Raw genomic sequence first — 20,767 nt, 5'->3', positions numbered from 1 at the left:
AAGCAGTATAGCCAAATACCCTTTTTGGCCCTGCCCCTCAGCCCCCTGGGGGGTCAGCCACACCATTTGTACAATTTTAAATCCCTGCCTCCCAGGAATGCTTTTGATCAAATATGATTGATATCCAGTGCACAGTTCTACAGAAGAAGTCGTTTGTAGCAATATAGCCAAATGGCCCCCTTTTGGCCCCGCCCCGCCCCTTAGCCCCCTGGGGAGTCAGCCTCACCATTTGTACAATTTTTCATCACCATCACCTAGGGATGCTTCCAGTCAAAAATGGTTGATATCCACTTCTTAGTTCCAGAGGCGAAGTCACTTAAAGCAGTATAGCCAAATACCCTTTTTGGCCCTGCCCCTCAGCCCCCTGGGTGGTCAGCCACACCATTTGTACAATTTTAAATCCCTGCCTCCCAGGAATGCTTTTGATCAAATATGATTGATATCCAGTGCACTGTTCTACAGAAGAAGTCGTTTGTAGCAATATAGCCAAATGGCCCCCTTTTGGCCCCGCCCCTTAGCCCCCTGGGGAGTCAGCCCCACCATTTGTACAATTTTTAATCACCATCACCTAGGGATGCTTCCAGTCAAATATGGTTGATATCCACTTCTTAGTTCCAGAGAAGAAGTCGCTTAAAGCAGTATAGCCAAATACCCTTTTTGGCCCTGCCCCTCAGCCCCCTGGGGGGTCAGCCACACCATTTGTACAATTTTAAATCCCTGCCTCCCAGGAATGCTTTTGATCAAATATGATTGATATCCAGTGCACTGTTCTACAGAAGAAGTCGTTTGTAGCAATATAGCCAAATTGCCCCCTTTTGGCCCCGCCCCTAAGCCCCCTGGGGAGTCAGCCCCACCATTTGTACAATTTTTAATCACCACCTCCTAGGGATGCTTCCAGTCAAATTTGTTTGATATCCATTTCTTAGTTTCAGAGAAGAAGTCGCTTAAAGCAATATGGGCAAATTGACCCCTTTTGGCCCCGGCCCTCAGCCCCCTGGGAGGTCAGCCCCACCATTTGTACAATTTTGAATCCTCACCACCTAGGGATGCTTCCAGTCAAATTTAGTTTAATTCCAACCAGTGGTTAAGAAGAAGAAGTCGTTTAAAGAAATTGTTGACGTACGGACGCCACGGTATGGTATAAGCTCACCTTGGTCCTTCAGACCAGGTGCGCTAATAATACAAGGTTCTTATATACCGCTTTATCACAACCTAGTTCGTAGGTCATCTCAAAGCGGTTCACAAATTATTATCCATGGTTATAGGGCCTTTGCAACCAGCCAATATTGTTCTTAACTCCCTGGGGAGCATACAGCAGGTGCTGCCATTTTGGCGCTCACAGCTAGCATTCAACAATCCTAGCACTGCCCAACTAGGTACTCCTTTACAGCTGAGTAGACTGGAACAAGCAGAGTAAAGTATCTTGCTCAAATATACAACACAGTGCCATTACGTGACTTGAACCAGCACGCCTTCGGTCATGAGCCCGGCGTCCTACCACTAGACTACCGTGCCTCCTACATCTGTGTACACTGTACACTGTTTACACACACTTCAGGCCAGGTGAGCAGACACAGAGCCTGGACAGACCCCCCCCCCCCCCCCCCNAACACACACACAAAGTATTACATTCAACCCATAGTCCAGAACCTCCTTACAAACTTTTATCATAAGAAATTTGGCAACTGTACATAATATATGTCACCGACAGAGTAACATACCACAAACAAACGGCAATAATTGTATATAGTGGGTTAGGAGACTGGGGCCGCTTTTGTTCATCCAAACGGTTGAACCAGTTGGATCAGAGTTGTTCGTTTATGAAGTAAGGTCAGACCTAGTAATCTGATGCTGCTTTCAGACGAACCTTGACAAAGCCATGCGAAGTCTGCATAAACATATATAGGTTTGCCAGGGTTTATTCTTGATTGAGACGAAACTGGTTATTCTGCATAAACGAACAGGCCCCGGGATAGTCATCTATGTGGCACCATTAGGCCCAAAAACTGTTGATATCAGGGTAACGAATTATTACAATGTTTGCTTATGCCTGCTATTATTGTCCCTTTCTTCACCAATAAGAAGCAATCACCAAAATAACCAGATTTATAGTAGTGTTCCCCCTAGAGTACCTTCTCTGATTAAAACTCCACTCTCGTATATTGCCACTATATTTCCCAGTATCCACTATATATTTCCGAGTATAAGATGCCAACCCTGCCAGGCATTTCTAGCTATATGTTTTACCATTTGACATCACCGTATGTATCTTATCCTTTTCAACCCTTTGTGGCTTTAGAAAACTCTACCATGCTTTGATCTGTATGAGTGCATTATAGTCCACAATGGTGAAAGGCCGGGTAAGCATAACAAGAGGCCCATAGGGCCTGTATCGCTCACCTGGATATCTAAGCAATCATGGCAGAATATTCTCCAAATGAGATCCAAGGGAATATGCCAGACCCCAAGGCCAATCCTTGCAGTATATATATCTGTATTTGATTTTTCATGCCCAGCAATTTTATGTATGGTTATGGGGTGGGGATCTCAACTGTTTCCAATCTGCGACTCAGAAACTAGGTCCCTATGGTTGTGGCCAGACCCCAGGAGCAATTCTAATATCATGACTGCATTTGACTATTTTTGCCCAGCATTTGTATATATAGTTTTGGGGTGGGGATCTTAACCATTTCGCCGTTATGACCCAGGGGTTAAGTCTCCAAGGGTGGGGCAGTCCCCAAGACCATCCTGGAAGCATATGCGCATTCATCTCTTTTTACTCAGCAATTGTCTATATGGTTATAGGTCGGGGATCTCAACCGTTTTTAAGTTATGGCCCAAGGACTATGTTTCTAAGTGTGGGGCCAGACCCTAGAGCCATCCCGGAAGCAAATGTGCATTCTTCTCTTTATACTCAGCAATTGTATATGTGGTTATATGGTGGGGATCTCGACCATTTCCAGGCAATAAATTTTTTTTGGCCCCACCCCTTAGCCTGGGGGGTCAGCCCCACCATTTGTACAACTTTGAATCCCTGCCTCCTATGAATGCTTCCGACCAAATATGATCGATATCCAGTGCATAGTTCTACAGAAGAAGTCGTTTATAGCAATCTAGCCAAATTGCCCCTTTTGGCCCCGCCCTCAGCCCTCTGTGGGTCAGCCCCACCATTTGTACAATTTTGAATCCCCACCACCTAGGGATGCTTCCAGTCTAATATGACTGATATCCATCACTTAGTTCCAGTGAAGAAGTAGCTTAAAGCAATATAGCCAAATAACCCTTTCTGGTCCTGCCCCTCAGCCCCCTGGGAGGTCAGCCCCACCATTTGTACAATTTTCAATCCCTGCATCCCATATATGCTTTTGATTAAATATAATTGATATCAAGCCCATAGTTCTACAGAAGAAGTCGTTTGTAGAAATATAGCCAAATTACCCCTTTTTGGCCCCGCCCCTCAGCCCCCTGGGGGGTCAGCCCAACCATTTGTACAATTTTGAATATCCACAACCTAGGGATGCTTCCAGTCTAATATGGTTGATATCCATCACTTAGTTCCAGAGAAGTAGTCGCTTAAAGTAGTTTAGCCAAATTGCCCCCTTTTTGCCCCGATTCTCAGCCCCACCATTTGTACAATTTTGAATCCTCACCACCAAGGGATGCTTCCAGTCAAATTTAGTTAAATTCCAATCAGTGGTTAAGAAGAAGAAGTCGTTTAAAGAAATTGTTGACGGACGGACGCCGGACGCCACGGTATGGCATAAGCTCACCTTGGTCCTTTGGACCAGGTGAGCTAATAACACAATGCAATACCAGCTTCACCAATACCTGAACTTTTGTGTCAAATAATCGGTTTAGGCATTAAGATAGGCCTGAGCAGAACTCGTCATACAGACCATATACATCATTATAAGGGTAGATGACGGACAGGAGGCAGATAAGGAGTAAGATCTGGCCTGGAGGAGTGTGGTTATTTAATGGCGGGATAATCAAAGGGAGACAATTAGGACAAAACCTCCAGCTAAGTTCAATAAAACACTACACCATATGGAAGTTCAGTGCTGGCAAGGATCATTGAGTCTTAGGGTGTGTGGACTACAATCCTTTCAACTGCATACAAAACAGTGGTGTCACCTTAGGACAGGCAATAGGTGTTCTACAATTATACATAGGCCTTCCATACAGAACCCCCTCGAGCCAGAGGGTGACACGACCTGCCCCTACCTGCACCATGTTGATCAATCCAGGTCATAAGCTAACACTCCAAATACCTGACCACAACACAGAAGCTGATCAGAATCAACTGTAGTTAGATGGAAATCTTCAACCTAAAACAAATTTGTGGTTGAATTAAGTTTTTCAATTTCATTCTGAATATGAAATGCATTGCTGTTATTTATTGGGAGGCACCATAAGGAATTCTGACTCATTACACATTAATATTTCAATATTCGGAACAATAAGATTCACAAACAAGACTTTTGCTGATCACATACTTTATTGTAGAAGAAAATGAAAGCATTAAAATATCAGGTGAACTGTAATCAATATATATAAAAATTATAATACTGATATATCGGAGCATTTTTGCAATGCCACAGATAAACTTCTACCTTTTTCATCTGCTGTCATGGGGATGAATCTGTCATGACAGCGAATATTAGTTAACACCATCCTATACATAAACATAAATAGTGCTACGTTAACACTGTTCAAATCCAGATTTTATTTACTAGGTAACAGCAAAGGGCAAAAGTGTGACTGCTGAAATTTCCTGGTATATAGTATCTGTATTAATTACCTCCCCATTTGTTAACTCCTCCCCATTTCTATGGCCACCCTGCATTATATCGTGTAAAGTTACAGTGTGAAAAGTTGTAGCAGTTTATCAGGGAACACTATGTAACACTTTTATGATTACACTTATATGACAATCTTATATAGGAATAGTCTGTTATAAAGCAAATGCCTGCCATAATGATAAGACATCTTGAAAAAGATGGGGAAATGTTTGGGAAACACTCTTCTAACAAAGAACATGTGGACAATTACAAAACGATTGGTGTCCTTAAACAAGAGGTCTTAACAGTCACAGATGTGAAACTTGTGTGGATCTTACTTAATACAAATGAAAGCTCGGTGCGACAAGTGCCCCTCAACACGGAGTATAGTGAATAAAACAATTTCATGAAAGCTCGTGGAAATCTACCAGTAAGACTTTGAATTATGGGACCCCCAGTGAGTCAGCTCCTTTGTTTTCAGCATATATTTGATATGCACCACAGGCTGATGTTTACCAAGTCTCATCAAAATCTATTGGACAGTTTCTGAGGAGTAAAAATGGTTGTTTTCCTTGTGGTTACAAAGGATGCATCAAAGGCAATCAAGATATGACACATTAGTGACTAAGATGGCCTTAAAACTGACATCTAATTATCATGCAATCTTAAAGGTTATTTCAAGTGAGTAAAATTAAAGATCACTTCCAAAACGCTAAAATGAGATCTAACAATACTTTGATAACTTTTCTCGATGGTCTTTGGATGTCTTTGCAAAGCCACTTTTAACAACAGATAAAGCAATGTCTTTCCCTGTCAAATATACCAGGTTTTGGATTTCTTCTAATCCCACATCCTCCATCTTCAAGCTACCTTTGTAAGTACCGTATTCAGACACATAGCTTGCCATGATATACCCAGTCATGAATGCATCAAAACCTGCCCTGTGTTTTCCCGACACCACTGGTCCTTTACCCACTCCCACAGCACCAGGAAGAATCACTGCACCATTTTCACTGCTTTTCAAAGAATCCTTTTCACACACTTCAGATTCCTCCTTGGCAACAATTGACATGTCAGCAATAGTAGTTTCCATTTCTTGCTCTTCTTCTGGCTCTGTTAAACCTCCACTCTCATTGTCTGTTTTTGGGTTATTATCTCTGCGACGTTTCCGTTTACGACTTTTCTTTGACTGGGCAAGGAAGTCAATATCTAGTATGAGGTCAACATCATGGGATTTGGCACAACTGTTGCCGCGACTACACCATCCATGGCCCTGAAATACAAAGTTACATTATACAAAATATAGTTCAGTCACTCAGAAATAATGATGTGGACTTAAAATTAAATAACCTTACAATGACAACAATCTTGAAAAGTATAATGGATAGTGGTGCCTGACATAACAGAAGTACCTCAACAAATAATTGTTTTCGTGAAAGAGCTGATGGAAATATGTTAAATTTTCTTAAGTGAATAGCATTTAAATACCTGGCACACTGGTTCTACTATATATATATATATATATGCTGTTGCTAGCATTTATCTAAGAAGAGTGTTTGTTTAAACATGTTACACAATAATGTGACTCAGAATTCACTAAATATAGTCTGAATTAATGTCCTTGTGTTCAAAATCAGCTCGATCATTTAACTCCAGATATGTACCATTGCATGTGCTGTACATTTAGATACAGAAAACCATCATTGAGATCTTAGAATAAACAGTATTACCGGGTAAAGGTAGCAGTGTACAGAAGAAATGGCCCGACTGATAAACAAGGCACATGTCGAGGAAATGTTATCGAATTTACCCTACACAACACATGTATACATGTATATATATTTGTAAACTGCATTACATTTACAATACATATAAAGCACTGAGAAGTGTATAAACCTCTATTTTCTATGTATGTCACTTGTCCTGTCTGAAATTAAAGGTTACCTACTTGGTTGCAGAATGTTCTGGGTCCCAGTAAAGTTGTCAAACTTGATTTTTTGCAATTTTGCGTCATGTGCTGTTGTCAAAATGTTACCTCCTGTAAAGCTAGCTTTTCATGTGTAGGCATGCACCCTTTCTGATTATGGCCCTTTTTTTTTTTACAAATGTGAAGCTCACATAGCCTACTTCATCATGCTTATACCAATTTTAGCACAGTTTTATTTTTATATTTTTTTTTACATATCATTATACAGGGGTTAGCCATTTAACATAAATATCACCCACGGCCACAACCCTCTACTGTAGACTGCTACCAAACAAACAACATCACAAGGAAAACAGAAAGTACAACAAATGAATTTACAGTCACATTAGCAAGCGAACAGTTTTTCAGGGGACAAAAATGATTGGATGAACATATACAGATAGACCTGGGACAGAGCCCTCTGTCCCAGGTTGTAGAGGACAAGTTGACCAGTAACACTTACTGCGTAACTCCCACAGACAGTGGCTTTCAGTCTGTCCTGAGTGTCCTTGTTGATGTGGGAGGGGATGGCTGCCCCAGGACGCACACAGTTACATCGAGTAATGTGGGAAAACCCAGCAGGGTATGTAGGGAATTCCACCCATGCGTGTTCCTTACACCCCAACGAAGACTCTTTATTAGTTCTCAAACTGTAAAACAATAATTCTTCAAATCAATGTCCAATTATCAAATACTTAAGTTTATAAGTTTTCATTAATTACTTATTCTTTTTGAAACTAAGAACATTTGCTAATGTATTTTGTCTTCATCATATTTTCTCTGTTGAAACAAGTACTTTCATCTACTGATAAAATAAAAATGAAACAATGCATTGCTGTATATTTCTTTCTCAAATATTATAGTCATATATCATGTGGCCCTCAAATTCCTACATGTATTTCTTCAACTAGAGAAGGATTATATGACTTGGAAAACTTGCTTCCAAATCCTCTTTCCACAATTATGTTTTGCATTTTATTTTATTTTTTTCATCATGCAAAATCAAAATACACAAATAAATTGTACGTACCTAAATGATTACGAAATAACCAAAGTAATTTCAAGGTTATTGGTGTTTTCAATTTGTTCAAATTAATTGAACAAAAAATAAGTACATAAATATTTACACTTTATTTACAACACAAGTATTTTAATCCATCATAAAATACACATGTCTTCACCATTGTGAATTCAATCTCCCCACTTCATACTTATCTCCAACTATTGACTGTAAAACTACACAGATCTACAAACTACAGCTAAAATCAATATTATTACTAACTTCCTAATTCTCACTCTAACTTTCTAACTCTTCCCTATATCTCATAGGCTTAGCAACTCAGTCTCCCTAACTCAGCCTCCTTCCTCAAGACTCCTTAACTCAATTTCTCAACTAAACTCTCTTCTCCTTCGACTTCCAAGCTCCCAAGCTGAACAGAACCACCTTACTATCTTTCCCTTAGCAAAATCCTGCTACATTAAAAATGTTGATACATTAAAATTGTTGATGCTGCTGAAATCCTGCTAAAATTCTACCCCTATACGACTAGGTTTAACTTGCCATTAGTCCTGCTAAATTTGACCCCGGCAGTAAGCATCAGCCGGAGGCACAAACACTGACATCACAGACTGGACTTCCCCCACCTAGACTAGACGGTCACACTGATCTACAGATCCCAACCTATATCATAAGCAATTATCTACGGCTACTTAACTACTATTTTCAAATAAAACTCTGACACTGACCTCAAGACAAGGCTAATAAAATGACACTGACCTCAAGCCAAGGCTAATAAAATGACACTCACCTCAAGCCAAGGCTAATAAAACTCTGACCCTGACTTCAAGCCAAGGCTAATAAAACTCTGACACTGACTCCAAGCCAAGGCTAATAAAACTCTGACACTGCCCTCAAGCCAAGGCTAATAAAACACTGACACTGACCTCAAGCCAAGGCTAATAAAGCTCTGACACTGACCTCAAGCCAAGGCTAATAAAGCTCTGACACTGACCTCAAGCCAAGGCTAATAAAGCTCTGACACTGACCTCAAGCCAAGGCTAATAAAATGACACTGCCCTCAAGCCAAGGCTAATAAAACTCTGACCCTGACTTCAAGCCAAGGCTAATAAAACTCTGACACGGACTTCAAGCCAAGGCTAATAAAACTCTGACACTGACCTCAAGCCAAGGCTAATAAAATGCATAACACATCACATGTACACTTTGAACAATTAAATGGCTAATAATAAATGCATAACAGTGACTGTGAAAATCCAATAAAATGAATTAGGGTCGGCATGAAAAAATAGGGTTGGTTAGGAAACGGGAAACACAGCTATATTTTTATTTGACCTAAAATGGCAAGATAATTTTCCCTTTGGCTAAAGGAAAATTCCTTGAAACTTAACTTTTGAATTACAGAATTCATACCATTTCCTGAAAACGTATTCGAGGTAGGAGGCAGGCATCTTGTGTTTGAAGTCTGTGATGTATTTTGTATCGTAGATACCTGCGGGAAACATTTCTGTCAGGTCGGCTAGGAAAGCGGCCATATTTGGTGGGGTGCTGGCATACAGGTTTTCATACAGAAACACAAGGTCCATCAGGGCATTGTGAAAAATAATCGGACATGCTGCTCCCAGGATCTCCATAAACAGCTGACGCAGAGACATTGTGTCTGTTTTACTGTCAACCTAGTCAAGATTTAAATAAAACACAGCTCTGCAATTAAATATCAAGAACTATCAATAAGCTTTCCTTCAAATATATTTTCTCAACCCAACACTTCCTGGTAAACAGGAAGCAGACATTTTGCTATTTCTGTTTGGTTGCCATGGAGTTGTCAATGCTGTCTCCGTAGTTGTATAAAGTGCCTTAATATTGTAGATACACAAAGAGGTGTACAATTACTCAAGCCGGAAACACTCGATTCTAGTAGATTTTATGTATGGCTAGCTGAAGTTTCCTGTATTTACTATGAAAATAAGTATCGGGCTAGTATTATTTGTCAAAGTCTGTCTGCACACTAAAACTCCACATATGAAATTGAATACCTGTGTTCACAGATATGTAGAGGTTACACATTGAGTGGTTGTTGAATATGGTATTTATTTCACTCTCGTTAGTTAATTTTCAAAAGTTACAAAAGACACAAGCTTTAGCGAGTGTCTTTCTGAAACTTTTGAAAATTAACTAACGAGAGTGAAATAAATACCATACTCCATAACCACAAGTCGTGTGATCTGTTTCTACCACAATCTCATGATCAGTTCTAAATAACATAAGCACATGTGTTTGTTGACAAGGCTGGCGTAGTGATATGACCCATATGTAAACAGTCACTCCTTAATATTCAAAAATGGCTTCTTTTTTTTACAAATCTAATAATTGTCAAAATTAATGTTTCGTCAACAACTTCATGAAAAAATATAATAGATGAACGACTTTAAATATTGGGAGTAGCAGTATTGCATTAATTTATATAAATTAATCACGGACTATATGCGCGTAAGCATATCGTACGAAGTCTGCCTCCCGCCAAGTGACGAAGACGAACTTATCGCTGGCAATGTCCAAAACCATAGGCCTACGTTTCTTCGTGATGGTTCTATGGTTGACGTTTTTTGGTGACAGTTCAGCCATAGTCAGACCGTCCAAATAGCGATAACGGGACGTTGGGAGAACGAAATATTTTCCGACACTGTGACAGATCTTAATTGTTTTGGTTTCACGACTTGGACAAGCGACGGTGTGACGTCGAAACGATATCGAGCGACGGTAACAATTTTGCCTGAACCTAGCGATCAAATCTTTAAGTATCATCTTCTTTTAATATTGCCTTAATAACCCCCTTTTCCGCATAACCTCACAAAGTCACCAACATTTGTCGATTGTTGACAGCAGACGACGTAAACAAAACAGATTGTGGCAAACAGCGTGTGGAAAAAGTCGTCCCGGTCAAAGTTCATCTTCTCGACCAATCAAAACTTGTGTAGGTCATATAGCACGTGTGGTATAAAACTCATATTTATCTTACAGTCTGCGTGTTTATACAATGACCTGAGAGTGGAATAACACAGCGTATTGTGATAGAAATAGTAGATATGCATGCTGCTAGTCTGTGTCGAAAGAAAAGGAACACTATTTGCATACAACGTGAAGTTGAAGTCGTGTTCAGCAAGACACTTACCTTATCATTCCCCCTACAGTAAGGAACTTACCTTATCATTCCCCCTACAGTAAGGAACTTACCTTATCATTCCCCCTACAGTAAGGAACTTACCTTATTATTCCCCCCTACAGTAAGGAACTTACCTTATCGTTCCCCCTACAGTAACAAACTTACCTTATCATTCCCCCTACAGTAACAAACTTACCTTATCATTCCCCCTACAGTAAGGAACTTACCTTATCATTCCCCCTACAGTAAGGAACTTACCTTATCATTCCCCCTACAGTAAGGAACTTACCTTATCATTCCCCCTACAGTAAGGAACTTACCTTATCATTCCCCCTACAGTAAGGAACTTACCTTATCATTCCCCCTACAGTAAGGAACTTACCTTATCATTCCCCCTACAGTAAGGAACTTACCTTATCATTCCCCCTACAGTAAGGAACTTACCTTATCATTCCCCCTACAGTAAGGAACTTACCTTATCATTCCCCCTACAGTAAGGAACTTACCTTATCATTCCCCCTACAGTAAGGAACTTACCTTATCATTCCCCCTACAGTAAGGAACTTACCTTATCATTCCCCCTACAGTAAGGAACTTACCTTATCATTCCCCCTACAGTAAGGAACTTACCTTATCATTCCCCCTACAGTAAGGAACTTACCTTATCATTCCCCCTACAGTAAGGAACTTACCTTATCATTCCCCCTACAGTAAGGAACTTACCTTATCATTCCCCCTACAGTAAGGAACTTACCTTATCATTCCCCCTACAGTAAGGAACTTACCTTATCATTCCCCCTACAGTAAGGAACTTACCTTATCATTCCCCCTACAGTAAGGAACTTACCTTATCATTCCCCCTACAGTAAGGAACTTACCTTATCATTCCCCCTACAGTAAGGAACTTACCTTATCATTCCCCCTACAGTAAGGAACTTACCTTATCATTCCCCCTACAGTAAGGAACTTACCTTATCATTCCCCCTACAGTAAGGAACTTACCTTATCATTCCCCCTACAGTAAGGAACTTACCTTATCATTCCCCCTACAGTAAGGAACTTACCTTATCATTCCCCCTACAGTAAGGAACTTACCTTATCATTCCCCCTACAGTAAGGAACTTACCTTATCATTCCCCCTACAGTAAGGAACTTACCTTATCATTCCCCCTACAGTAAGGAACTTACCTTATCATTCCCCCTACAGTAAGGAACTTACCTTATCATTCCCCCTACAGTAAGGAACTTACCTTATCATTCCCCCTACAGTAAGGAACTTACCTTATCATTCCCCCTACAGTAAGGAACTTACCTTATCATTCCCCCTACAGTAAGGAACTTACCTTATCATTCCCCCTACAGTAAGGAACTTACCTTATCATTCCCCCTACAGTAAGGAACTTACCTTATCATTCCCCCTACAGTAAGGAACTTACCTTATCATTCCCCCTACAGTAAGGAACTTACCTTATCATTCCCCCTACAGTAAGGAACTTACCTTATCATTCCCCCTACAGTAAGGAACTTACCTTATCATTCCCCCTACAGTAAGGAACTTACCTTATCATTCCCCCTACAGTAAGGAACTTACCTTATCATTCCCCCTACAGTAAGGAACTTACCTTATCATTCCCCCTACAGTAAGGAACTTACCTTATCATTCCCCCTACAGTAAGGAACTTACCTTATCATTCCCCCTACAGTAAGGAACTTACCTTATCATTCCCCCTACAGTAAGGAACTTACCTTATCATTCCCCCTACAGTAAGGAACTTACCTTATCATTCCCCCTACAGTAAGGAACTTACCTTATCATTCCCCCTACAGTAAGGAACTTACCTTATCATTCCCCCTACAGTAAGGAACTTACCTTATCATTCCCCCTACAGTAAGGAACTTACCTTATCATTCCCCCTACAGTAAGGAACTTACCTTATCATTCCCCCTACAGTAAGGAACTTACCTTATCATTCCCCCTACAGTAAGGAACTTACCTTATCATTCCCCCTACAGTAAGGAACTTACCTTATCATTCCCCCTACAGTAAGGAACTTACCTTATCATTCCCCCTACAGTAAGGAACTTACCTTATCATTCCTCCTACAGTAAGGAACTTACCTTATCATTCCCCCTACAGTAAGGAACTTACCTTATCATTCCCCCTACAGTAAGGAACTTACCTTATCATTCCCCCTACAGTAAGGAACTTACCTTATCATTCCCCCTACAGTAAGGAACTTACCTTATCATTCCCCCTACAGTAAGGAACTTACCTTATCATTCCCCCTACAGTAAGGAACTTACCTTATCATTCCCCCTACAGTAAGGAACTTACCTTATCATTCCCCCTACAGTAAGGAACTTACCTTATCATTCCCCCTACAGTAAGGAACTTACCTTATCATTCCCCCTACAGTAAGGAACTTACCTTATCATTCCCCCTACAGTAAGGAACTTACCTTATCATTCCCCCTACAGTAAGGAACTTACCTTATCATTCCCCCTACAGTAAGGAACTTACCTTATCATTCCCCCTACAGTAAGGAACTTACCTTATCATTCCCCCTATAGTAAGGAACTTACCTTATCTTTCCCCCTAAAGTAACAAACTTACCTTATCATTCCCCCTACAGTAAGGAACTTACCTTATCATTCCCCCTAAAGTAACAAACTTACCTTATCATTCCTCCTACAGTAAGGAACTTACCTTATCTTTCCCCCTACAGTAAGGAACTTACCTTATCATTCCCCCTACAGTAAGGAACTTACCTTATCATTCCCCCTATAGTAAGGAACTTACCTTATCTTTCCCCCTAAAGTAACAAACTTACCTTATCATTCCCCCTACAGTAAGGAACTTACCTTATCATTCCCCCTAAAGTAACAAACTTACCTTATCATTCCTCCTACAGTAAGGAACTTACCTTATCATTCCCCCTACAGTAAGGAACCCCTTTGGCATACTGTCGGTTGAAATCAAAGCCATGCTCGACGAGAAACTTCAATGAGGCTGGCTCAACAACATAATCCTCCTCACATAGAGTTGTTATGTTGTAAGTTTGGACTAGGAACTTCCATCGACACCCTCCAGGCCCCACGCCCCCCTGTGGCAACCCCTGGGCCTCCTCACTGGAATCGGTGCACTCCTTATTTAGTGAGTTTGTCACTTCAACAAGTTTGTAACACGATATGCCAATGGAGAGAATGGATCGAGACTTTGCGCTGGTGGCTATACCTTTGTAGCGGTCCTCTATAGACCTAGAACAAACATTAATATTATACTATTGCGGTCATCATCAAATTGTTATATCACAGTAGTGTTTAGTTCTGATGCAGTCATTGAATATTCTGTACTACCCCGATATATCATCTTATAGTAAAAGTCTGCTATGGATCCAGATTATATATCAACCTCTTGTAAAGTTATTAAATAAACCGTGAATTATTTTTTTATTATAAATTGCTGTTTTAGAAATTTCTTACATAAACTAGAAAGCATGTCTCTCTATTCCTCCTAGTAAAGGTTCAATTTTGTTTTACCTACGATTATGAGCATGATTATAGATAGACATGCATAACTTATCATTCTAAGCAATCCTCTGTGGACCTAGAAGTGTTTTACTTACTTGGCAACAAGTGACTTCCTGTTTCCTAATCCACTGAGCTCCTGAAAAAGAAAGAAAAAAAAGAGAGATGAATTAAATAATAACAGCTTTTCATATCAATTACTATCAGGAGAGTTGCATCCTCGATACTCCAACAGTTACGCTCTGTTTCGCTATCTGCAATATGTAATGACAAAATTGAAGGCTCATTGTGCCCCATCGAATATCTTGTGGATGAGATGAGAAGACTAGTTTGATCCTTTGATGTACATCAAAACAATTTGTCAATCGCTTAACGGTAAAATTGACTGGTTTTGAAGGCTGGTGTCACTCCTCTGTAATCTTTAAAGGACAGGTATTAGCCTTGCGATTGGTCAGGTTTTTATAATTGGAGACCAATCAAATAGCCAGCAGTGTGCCTTCAATTTGCTGTGACATATTCCAGGGGTACAGAGAGCGAAACTCAGCATAACCCCTGGAGTATCCAGGATGGGAGGGTTGTAGACAATTACTACAATAATCTACCTTTTGCAATGAATAAAAGCATATTTCATACACATTTAATTTGTGTGTATAACTTAGGAAATGTCTTGTATACAGATATTCTAAAATGTATTTTGTTCTCGTCTGGTATTTTTTTTTTTATAAATGTACACGTTACCCTCGTGTCTATGGAATCAACCTCATATTATTTTCTAATCAGAGTTAAACATGAAAGGTCATATATCTACCAAATATTTATACAAAGGAACATTTCTTTAAATAGCTAGGATTACGATTGTGTTTGTTTTTGTAACCTAATTCAATAGTTTGTCATACAAGCATTGAGAAATTGACATCCCATGTCATAAGTATACCAGAAAACAACTACATACGCGTAAGTTTTTTAATTAAGTATTACATACTAAGAAAAAAATGTTGCTAGTTGATTTTTAAAAAAAGTCCAAAATAATATTTTGTTCATGAAAAGGCATACCACTTATGAATAGTAGGATTGTGAATTCAAGCTGGGATTTTTTGAAATACTTGAAAGTGGAGAAATTGAGGACTTGGTGTGGAGATTTGGGGTAAGATTTAAAACTGATTCACGACCAGACTTGACCTGGAAAGAAGACTTCACAAGGAAGTATGGATAAAAATTTAGCAGTGACTTTGAATTGTTACTTCAAATGGAGACCTGAAGTGGACAGTTGACTCTGAGTGGACTTGGAGTAGGTCTTGGATTTGAGACATGGAGGGGAAACTTAATAGGAGTACCATGGTATTAAGAGCAAGTAATTTGGATGAGAATTTAAACAGGAGACTGAGAGTGGTGAAGTTTCCAGAGTATATGTATGTATTACAAATTTCTTACTGTGTCCATGGCAATAAATGTAGATGTTTTTATCGACAGCAACAAAGATGGCCATATTTCTTTGAAGTTTTCTTTGTGGACATCTACAACTGGCACTGTCTCAAACATGGTCATCTTCAAATCTGATCTTCAGTTTGCTCCTACAACAGAAATATTTTAAAATGTACCAAATCATTTTTTGTTTTTAACAGGATATTATGTCCAGGATGATATGTACCTTACAAACAAAGAAGATAAATTTATATCTGTATGCTCTGATCACAACCCATGCAGCACCATCATGTCAATTGTACACTTATTCTAGTATTCAGATAATGCCTACATACATATGAGAAAATTTATCCGTAAAAACTTTGTATGTTTCCTCCAAGTTGAATCTCCCCACTACAAACTGATAATAGTATTAGTCAACACCAGAGAAAGTAGGGTCTTGGGTATCCCAAGGGTCGGTACTTTGACCAATACTTTTTCTGCCATATAAATGATGTTCCTGCATGCTTGTGTAATATCTATCTACCGTACAACCTTTTGCTGATAATTATTTGTTGTACAGTCGCTTAATCAAATGTCTGCATGACCACCTTACCGGTAACTTCCAGAAGGATGGTCTAATAAAAGGGGTACATTGTTCAATGTGGCAAAATGTTACAACCTCCAACCTTCATGAGCTAGCCTAGGTCAATTATAGCACCTACATTTACCAACTTGATGGCCATATTCTCCAGGAAGTGGAAGAGAATCCATACTTAGGGTTTATTCACAACTCCATGAAATGGGATGCTCATATCCACACCATCACAAATAAAGCAACTTCTACTCTCGGTTTCTTACGACGGAATCTGCAACAGTGTCCTTTGTCACTGAGGTTAACAACTCACAAGTTAGCGCACCAATATGGGATCTGTACCAGTAAAACAAAATCCATTCTATGGAAAAGATACAATGTCATGCTGTCCTGTTAATAGAGAAAGCAGAATGACATCACTGCTGGATACCCTGGAACTACCATCACTCAGGGATCAGACGGGGACAACGTTTTGTCCTCTTCTATAAATCATTAGTTTTTCACAGTCACTGTTATGCATTTATTAGCCGTTTATGCTATGAATTCTATTAGCTGTGGCTGAGGTCAGTGTCAGAGTTTTATTTGAAGATAGTAGCTAAGTGGCCATAGATAATTGTGGTTATGATATAAGTTTGGATCTGTAGATTAGTGTGACTGTCTGTAGTCAAGTCGAGGGGAGTCCAGTCTGTGATGTCAGTGTTTGTGCCTCCAGCTGATGCTTACCCCCCTCCCCCAGTCAAATTTAGCAGGATTTATGGCCAGTTGAACAGAACCTAGTTTTAATGTAGCATTTTTTTGCTAAGGGACAAATAGGACGTGTTTCCCGTGTTCCCGTATGTGTGCTGCAGTAGCTGTGACAGCCTATCTGCATCTGAGGGCTGTCCGACCTTAGAGCGTGACCTGGATGGGCTAGGACATTTTGAATCTCTGAGGGCCCAGTAAGCTGGAGTCTTACCCCCTCAAGACGATCGAACACAGGGCTTCCCCCGTGAAGTGTAGTTTATAAACCCATCAACCAACCAACCAACCAAGCTAAGGGACAGATAGTAAGGTAGTTCAGATTGGGAGTCAAAGGAGAAGAGAACTGGGTTGGGGAGTTGAGTTAATATAAGGAGTCTAGAGAAAAGGGGGTTGAGTTAGGGAGACCGAGTTGAGAGGTCTATGTAGCGTTGTCTGTTGCCTGACATTATTAACAGATTAAATAAAACACTGAAGACGCATGGGTCTGTGGCGATCTTGTGTATTCAGGAGTGGAGCCAGCATTCACGTATTACACATCAACACATTAAAGGCGTGTTTCGATTACACATATATATACAAGTGCAATACCATTACAGTCTAGAAATATACAGGAGAATTAGAGTTAAAGTGAGAATTAGGAAGTTAGTTATAATAGTAGTTTTAGCTGTAGTTTGTAGATCTCAGTAGTTTAACAGTTTATAGTTGGAGATAAGTTTGGAGTGGAGAGATCACTGGTGAATAGAAAAGGAGTAAAATACTCAGAATTGAGCAAAATAAAATGTATTGGGGTAAAATAAAACGTCTAGGAGTAAAATAACCTGGAAAGGATTTCAGAGTTATTTTACCCCATGACGAGTTAAAGTACACCTATATTATTATTTTACCCCCATGATGAGTTAAAGTACTCCTATCTAAGTTATTTTACCCCCCTGACGAGTTAAAGTACTCCTAGATTATTATTTTACCCCTCTGACAAGTTAAAGTACTCCTATCCGGGTTATTTTACCCCCCTGACGAATTAAAGTATTTTACTCATTGACTTTTAAAGTACTCCCGGATTTTTATTTTACTCGTGGCTTTTTATTTTACTCGTGGCTTTTTATTTTACCCCCTTTATTTACCTGTGCTCCGCGGCAACAGGATCTGCGCTGGCGGTTAGCTAGGCCTTTGATCTAACCGGGTAGTAGCCTGTCGACCACTTCGAGCTGCCGCGGGCGATGTCAAGCATCACCAGGTAGCTCTGTTGATGTGTGAACACTTGTCAGTCGACAGCTCGCCTCATAATTAACAACGTGTATGTGCTTTTCTTCACCTATGTTCATTTGGTTTAATCAGAATAAAACTATGGAACTGTGCCGTGTTTGTAATTTACTTCAACTTGAAACTGGTGTTTTGGAATACGTGTTTGATACATACTCGATTTATATGTCAAATTAAACTTTGAAAAATGTGCCGTGTTTGTTACAATGTCGAATAGTGCCGTTAAAATTACATGTTTAAATAATACATTTATATGTCAAAATAAAACTATGGAATTGTGCCGTGTTTGTAATTTACTTCAACTTGAAACTGGTGTTTTGGAATACGTGTTTGATACATACTCGATTTATGTCAAATTAAACTTTGAAAATGTGCCGTGTTTGTTACATACTCGAACAGCGCCGTTGAAATACATGTTTAAAACTATGGAATTGAGCCGTGTTTGTAATTTACTTCGACCTGGTGTTTTGAAATACGTGTCTGTAACATAATCGAACTGTGCCGTTAAAATACATGTGTATACACTCCATTAATATGTCAAATAAAACTATGGAATTGTGCCGTGTTTGTAATATACTTCGGCCGTGTCTGTTGAAATATGTTTGCTTATTACTCGATTTGTAATAAAAATATATTTAAATAAATTTATTGTGTTTGTACTTTATTCGGCCTGATGATCTAAAATACGTGTTTATTAAACACTCGATTAATATGTCAAATTAAAACTATAAAACTGTGCCGTGTTTGTAATTTACTTCGACCTGGTGTTTTGAGATACGTGTTTGTTACATACTCGAATTGTGCCGTTGAAATAATACACTCAACAAATATGTCAAAAAAAACTAGGGAATTGTGCCGTGTTTGTAATTGATATCGGCCTGGTGTTTTGAAATACATGTTTGATGTTTTATACGCTTACTATGTCAAAATAAAACTATAAAAACTGCCGTGTTTGTAATTTACTCCGACTTGGTGTTTTGAAATTCGTGTTTTAAACACTTGATTAATGTGTCAAGATAATACTGTGCCGCTTTTGTAATTTACTTCGACCTGGTAATTTTAAATACATGTTTATAACGCACTCGAACTGTGCCGTTGAAATAATACACTCTGTTAAAATATCAAATTAAAACTATAAAACTGTGCCGTGTGTATAATTTACTTCGACCTGGTGTTTTGAGATACGTGTTTGTTACATACTCGACCTGTGCCGTGTTTGTAAAATTTACGTGATTGTAACATACTCGAATTGTGCCGTGTTTGTAATTTACTTCGACCTGGTGTTTTGAAATACGTGTTTATAACACACTCGAAATATGCCGTTGAAATAATACACTCCAATAATATGTCAAATAAAACTATGGAATTGTGCCGTGTTTGTAATTGATATCGGCCTGGTGTTTTGAAATACATGTTTGATGTTTTAAACACTTACTATGTCAAAATAAAACTATGTGATTGTGCCGTGTTTGTTATTTTTATCGACCTGGTGTTTTGAAATACATGTTTGTTATGTTTAACCACTCTGAGACGCCCCCTTTACATACTCATATACTATTTGCAAAATAGTGTAAGTTATGACAGCAACCAATATGTGTTGTATGGGTTAAGTCATCAATAGACAAAAAAAAAAGAAGACATCAATCCTTAGAAAGAAGAAGTTATACTTCCAAGACTGTACACTATAACTTTTAGCTAAGGTATAGTAATATACAGTTGACACACCTAAATATCTTATTAAAAGGTATGTTAATTACCTGTAGTTCTTACCACATTATACAATAGCCAAAGGGCATTTACGATACCTACCTATGAGTCAACAGGTGAACTAATTACCTCGGAGGTGTTACCTGTGAAATTTGTGGCCAAAGGGCATTTATAACCGATCCTCCAAGTAACACAGGTAGTATGGTGTACCGTCGCGTTTCTCTTTGTTTTCAGTTATGGAAGAAAACATGTTTTGAAAGTATTAAAGTAAATCTAATAAGGTACAAATGTATGTGTATCATCACAGATTTATATTAGATCTAAGTCCGTGGTATCATATAGTCCAGGGCTCGCGTTGAGTTTTCACAAGGTCACCTGGAAATACAATGACTCCCGTCTAATATCAAAATTGCCAATTATCCAATTATAGCGATATTGTCTTATTCCGAGGGTTGCTCTGTGGAGAACAATAGGGTAAGCTAGGGTCGGGAAAGGGTTGTTTTAATTGGATTTGATTGACTGCAGGAAATCGAGTGAAGTGATGCGAGGCAATAACGAGGCACGGTCATTTGTGTGTGCTTATATTGGGACGCAAGCGGGATATTTT

At 39.2% G+C, this 20,767-nt stretch overlaps 1 protein-coding gene across 1 annotated transcript in view; it reads right to left on the bottom strand.

Moving 5' to 3' along the window:
* Positions 1-4,479: 4,479 nt before the first annotated feature.
* LOC110465630 (target of EGR1 protein 1-like) overlaps positions 4,480-20,767 on the bottom strand; it is a 23,604-nt gene continuing 7,316 nt past the window's right edge. Inside the window, exons 2-7 of the mRNA XM_021521582.1 lie at positions 15,888-16,027; positions 14,555-14,595; positions 13,853-14,186; positions 9,179-9,441; positions 7,211-7,397; positions 4,480-6,054 (exon numbers count right to left, since the gene is read on the bottom strand). Of these exons, the coding sequence (XP_021377257.1) occupies positions 5,506-6,054; positions 7,211-7,397; positions 9,179-9,441; positions 13,853-14,186; positions 14,555-14,595; positions 15,888-16,001 (1,488 nt within the window). The 5' untranslated portion in view covers positions 16,002-16,027 and the 3' untranslated portion in view covers positions 4,480-5,505. The remainder of the gene's footprint in view (positions 6,055-7,210; positions 7,398-9,178; positions 9,442-13,852; positions 14,187-14,554; positions 14,596-15,887; positions 16,028-20,767) is intronic.

The sequence above is a fragment of the Mizuhopecten yessoensis genome, unplaced genomic scaffold (genome assembly GCF_002113885.1).
Source record: "Mizuhopecten yessoensis strain PY_sf001 unplaced genomic scaffold, ASM211388v2 scaffold11095, whole genome shotgun sequence".
Lineage (NCBI taxonomy): Eukaryota > Metazoa > Mollusca > Bivalvia > Pectinida > Pectinidae > Mizuhopecten > Mizuhopecten yessoensis.
Note: the sequence above shows the minus strand (reverse complement) of the source record. Positions and strands in the feature narration are given on the sequence as shown.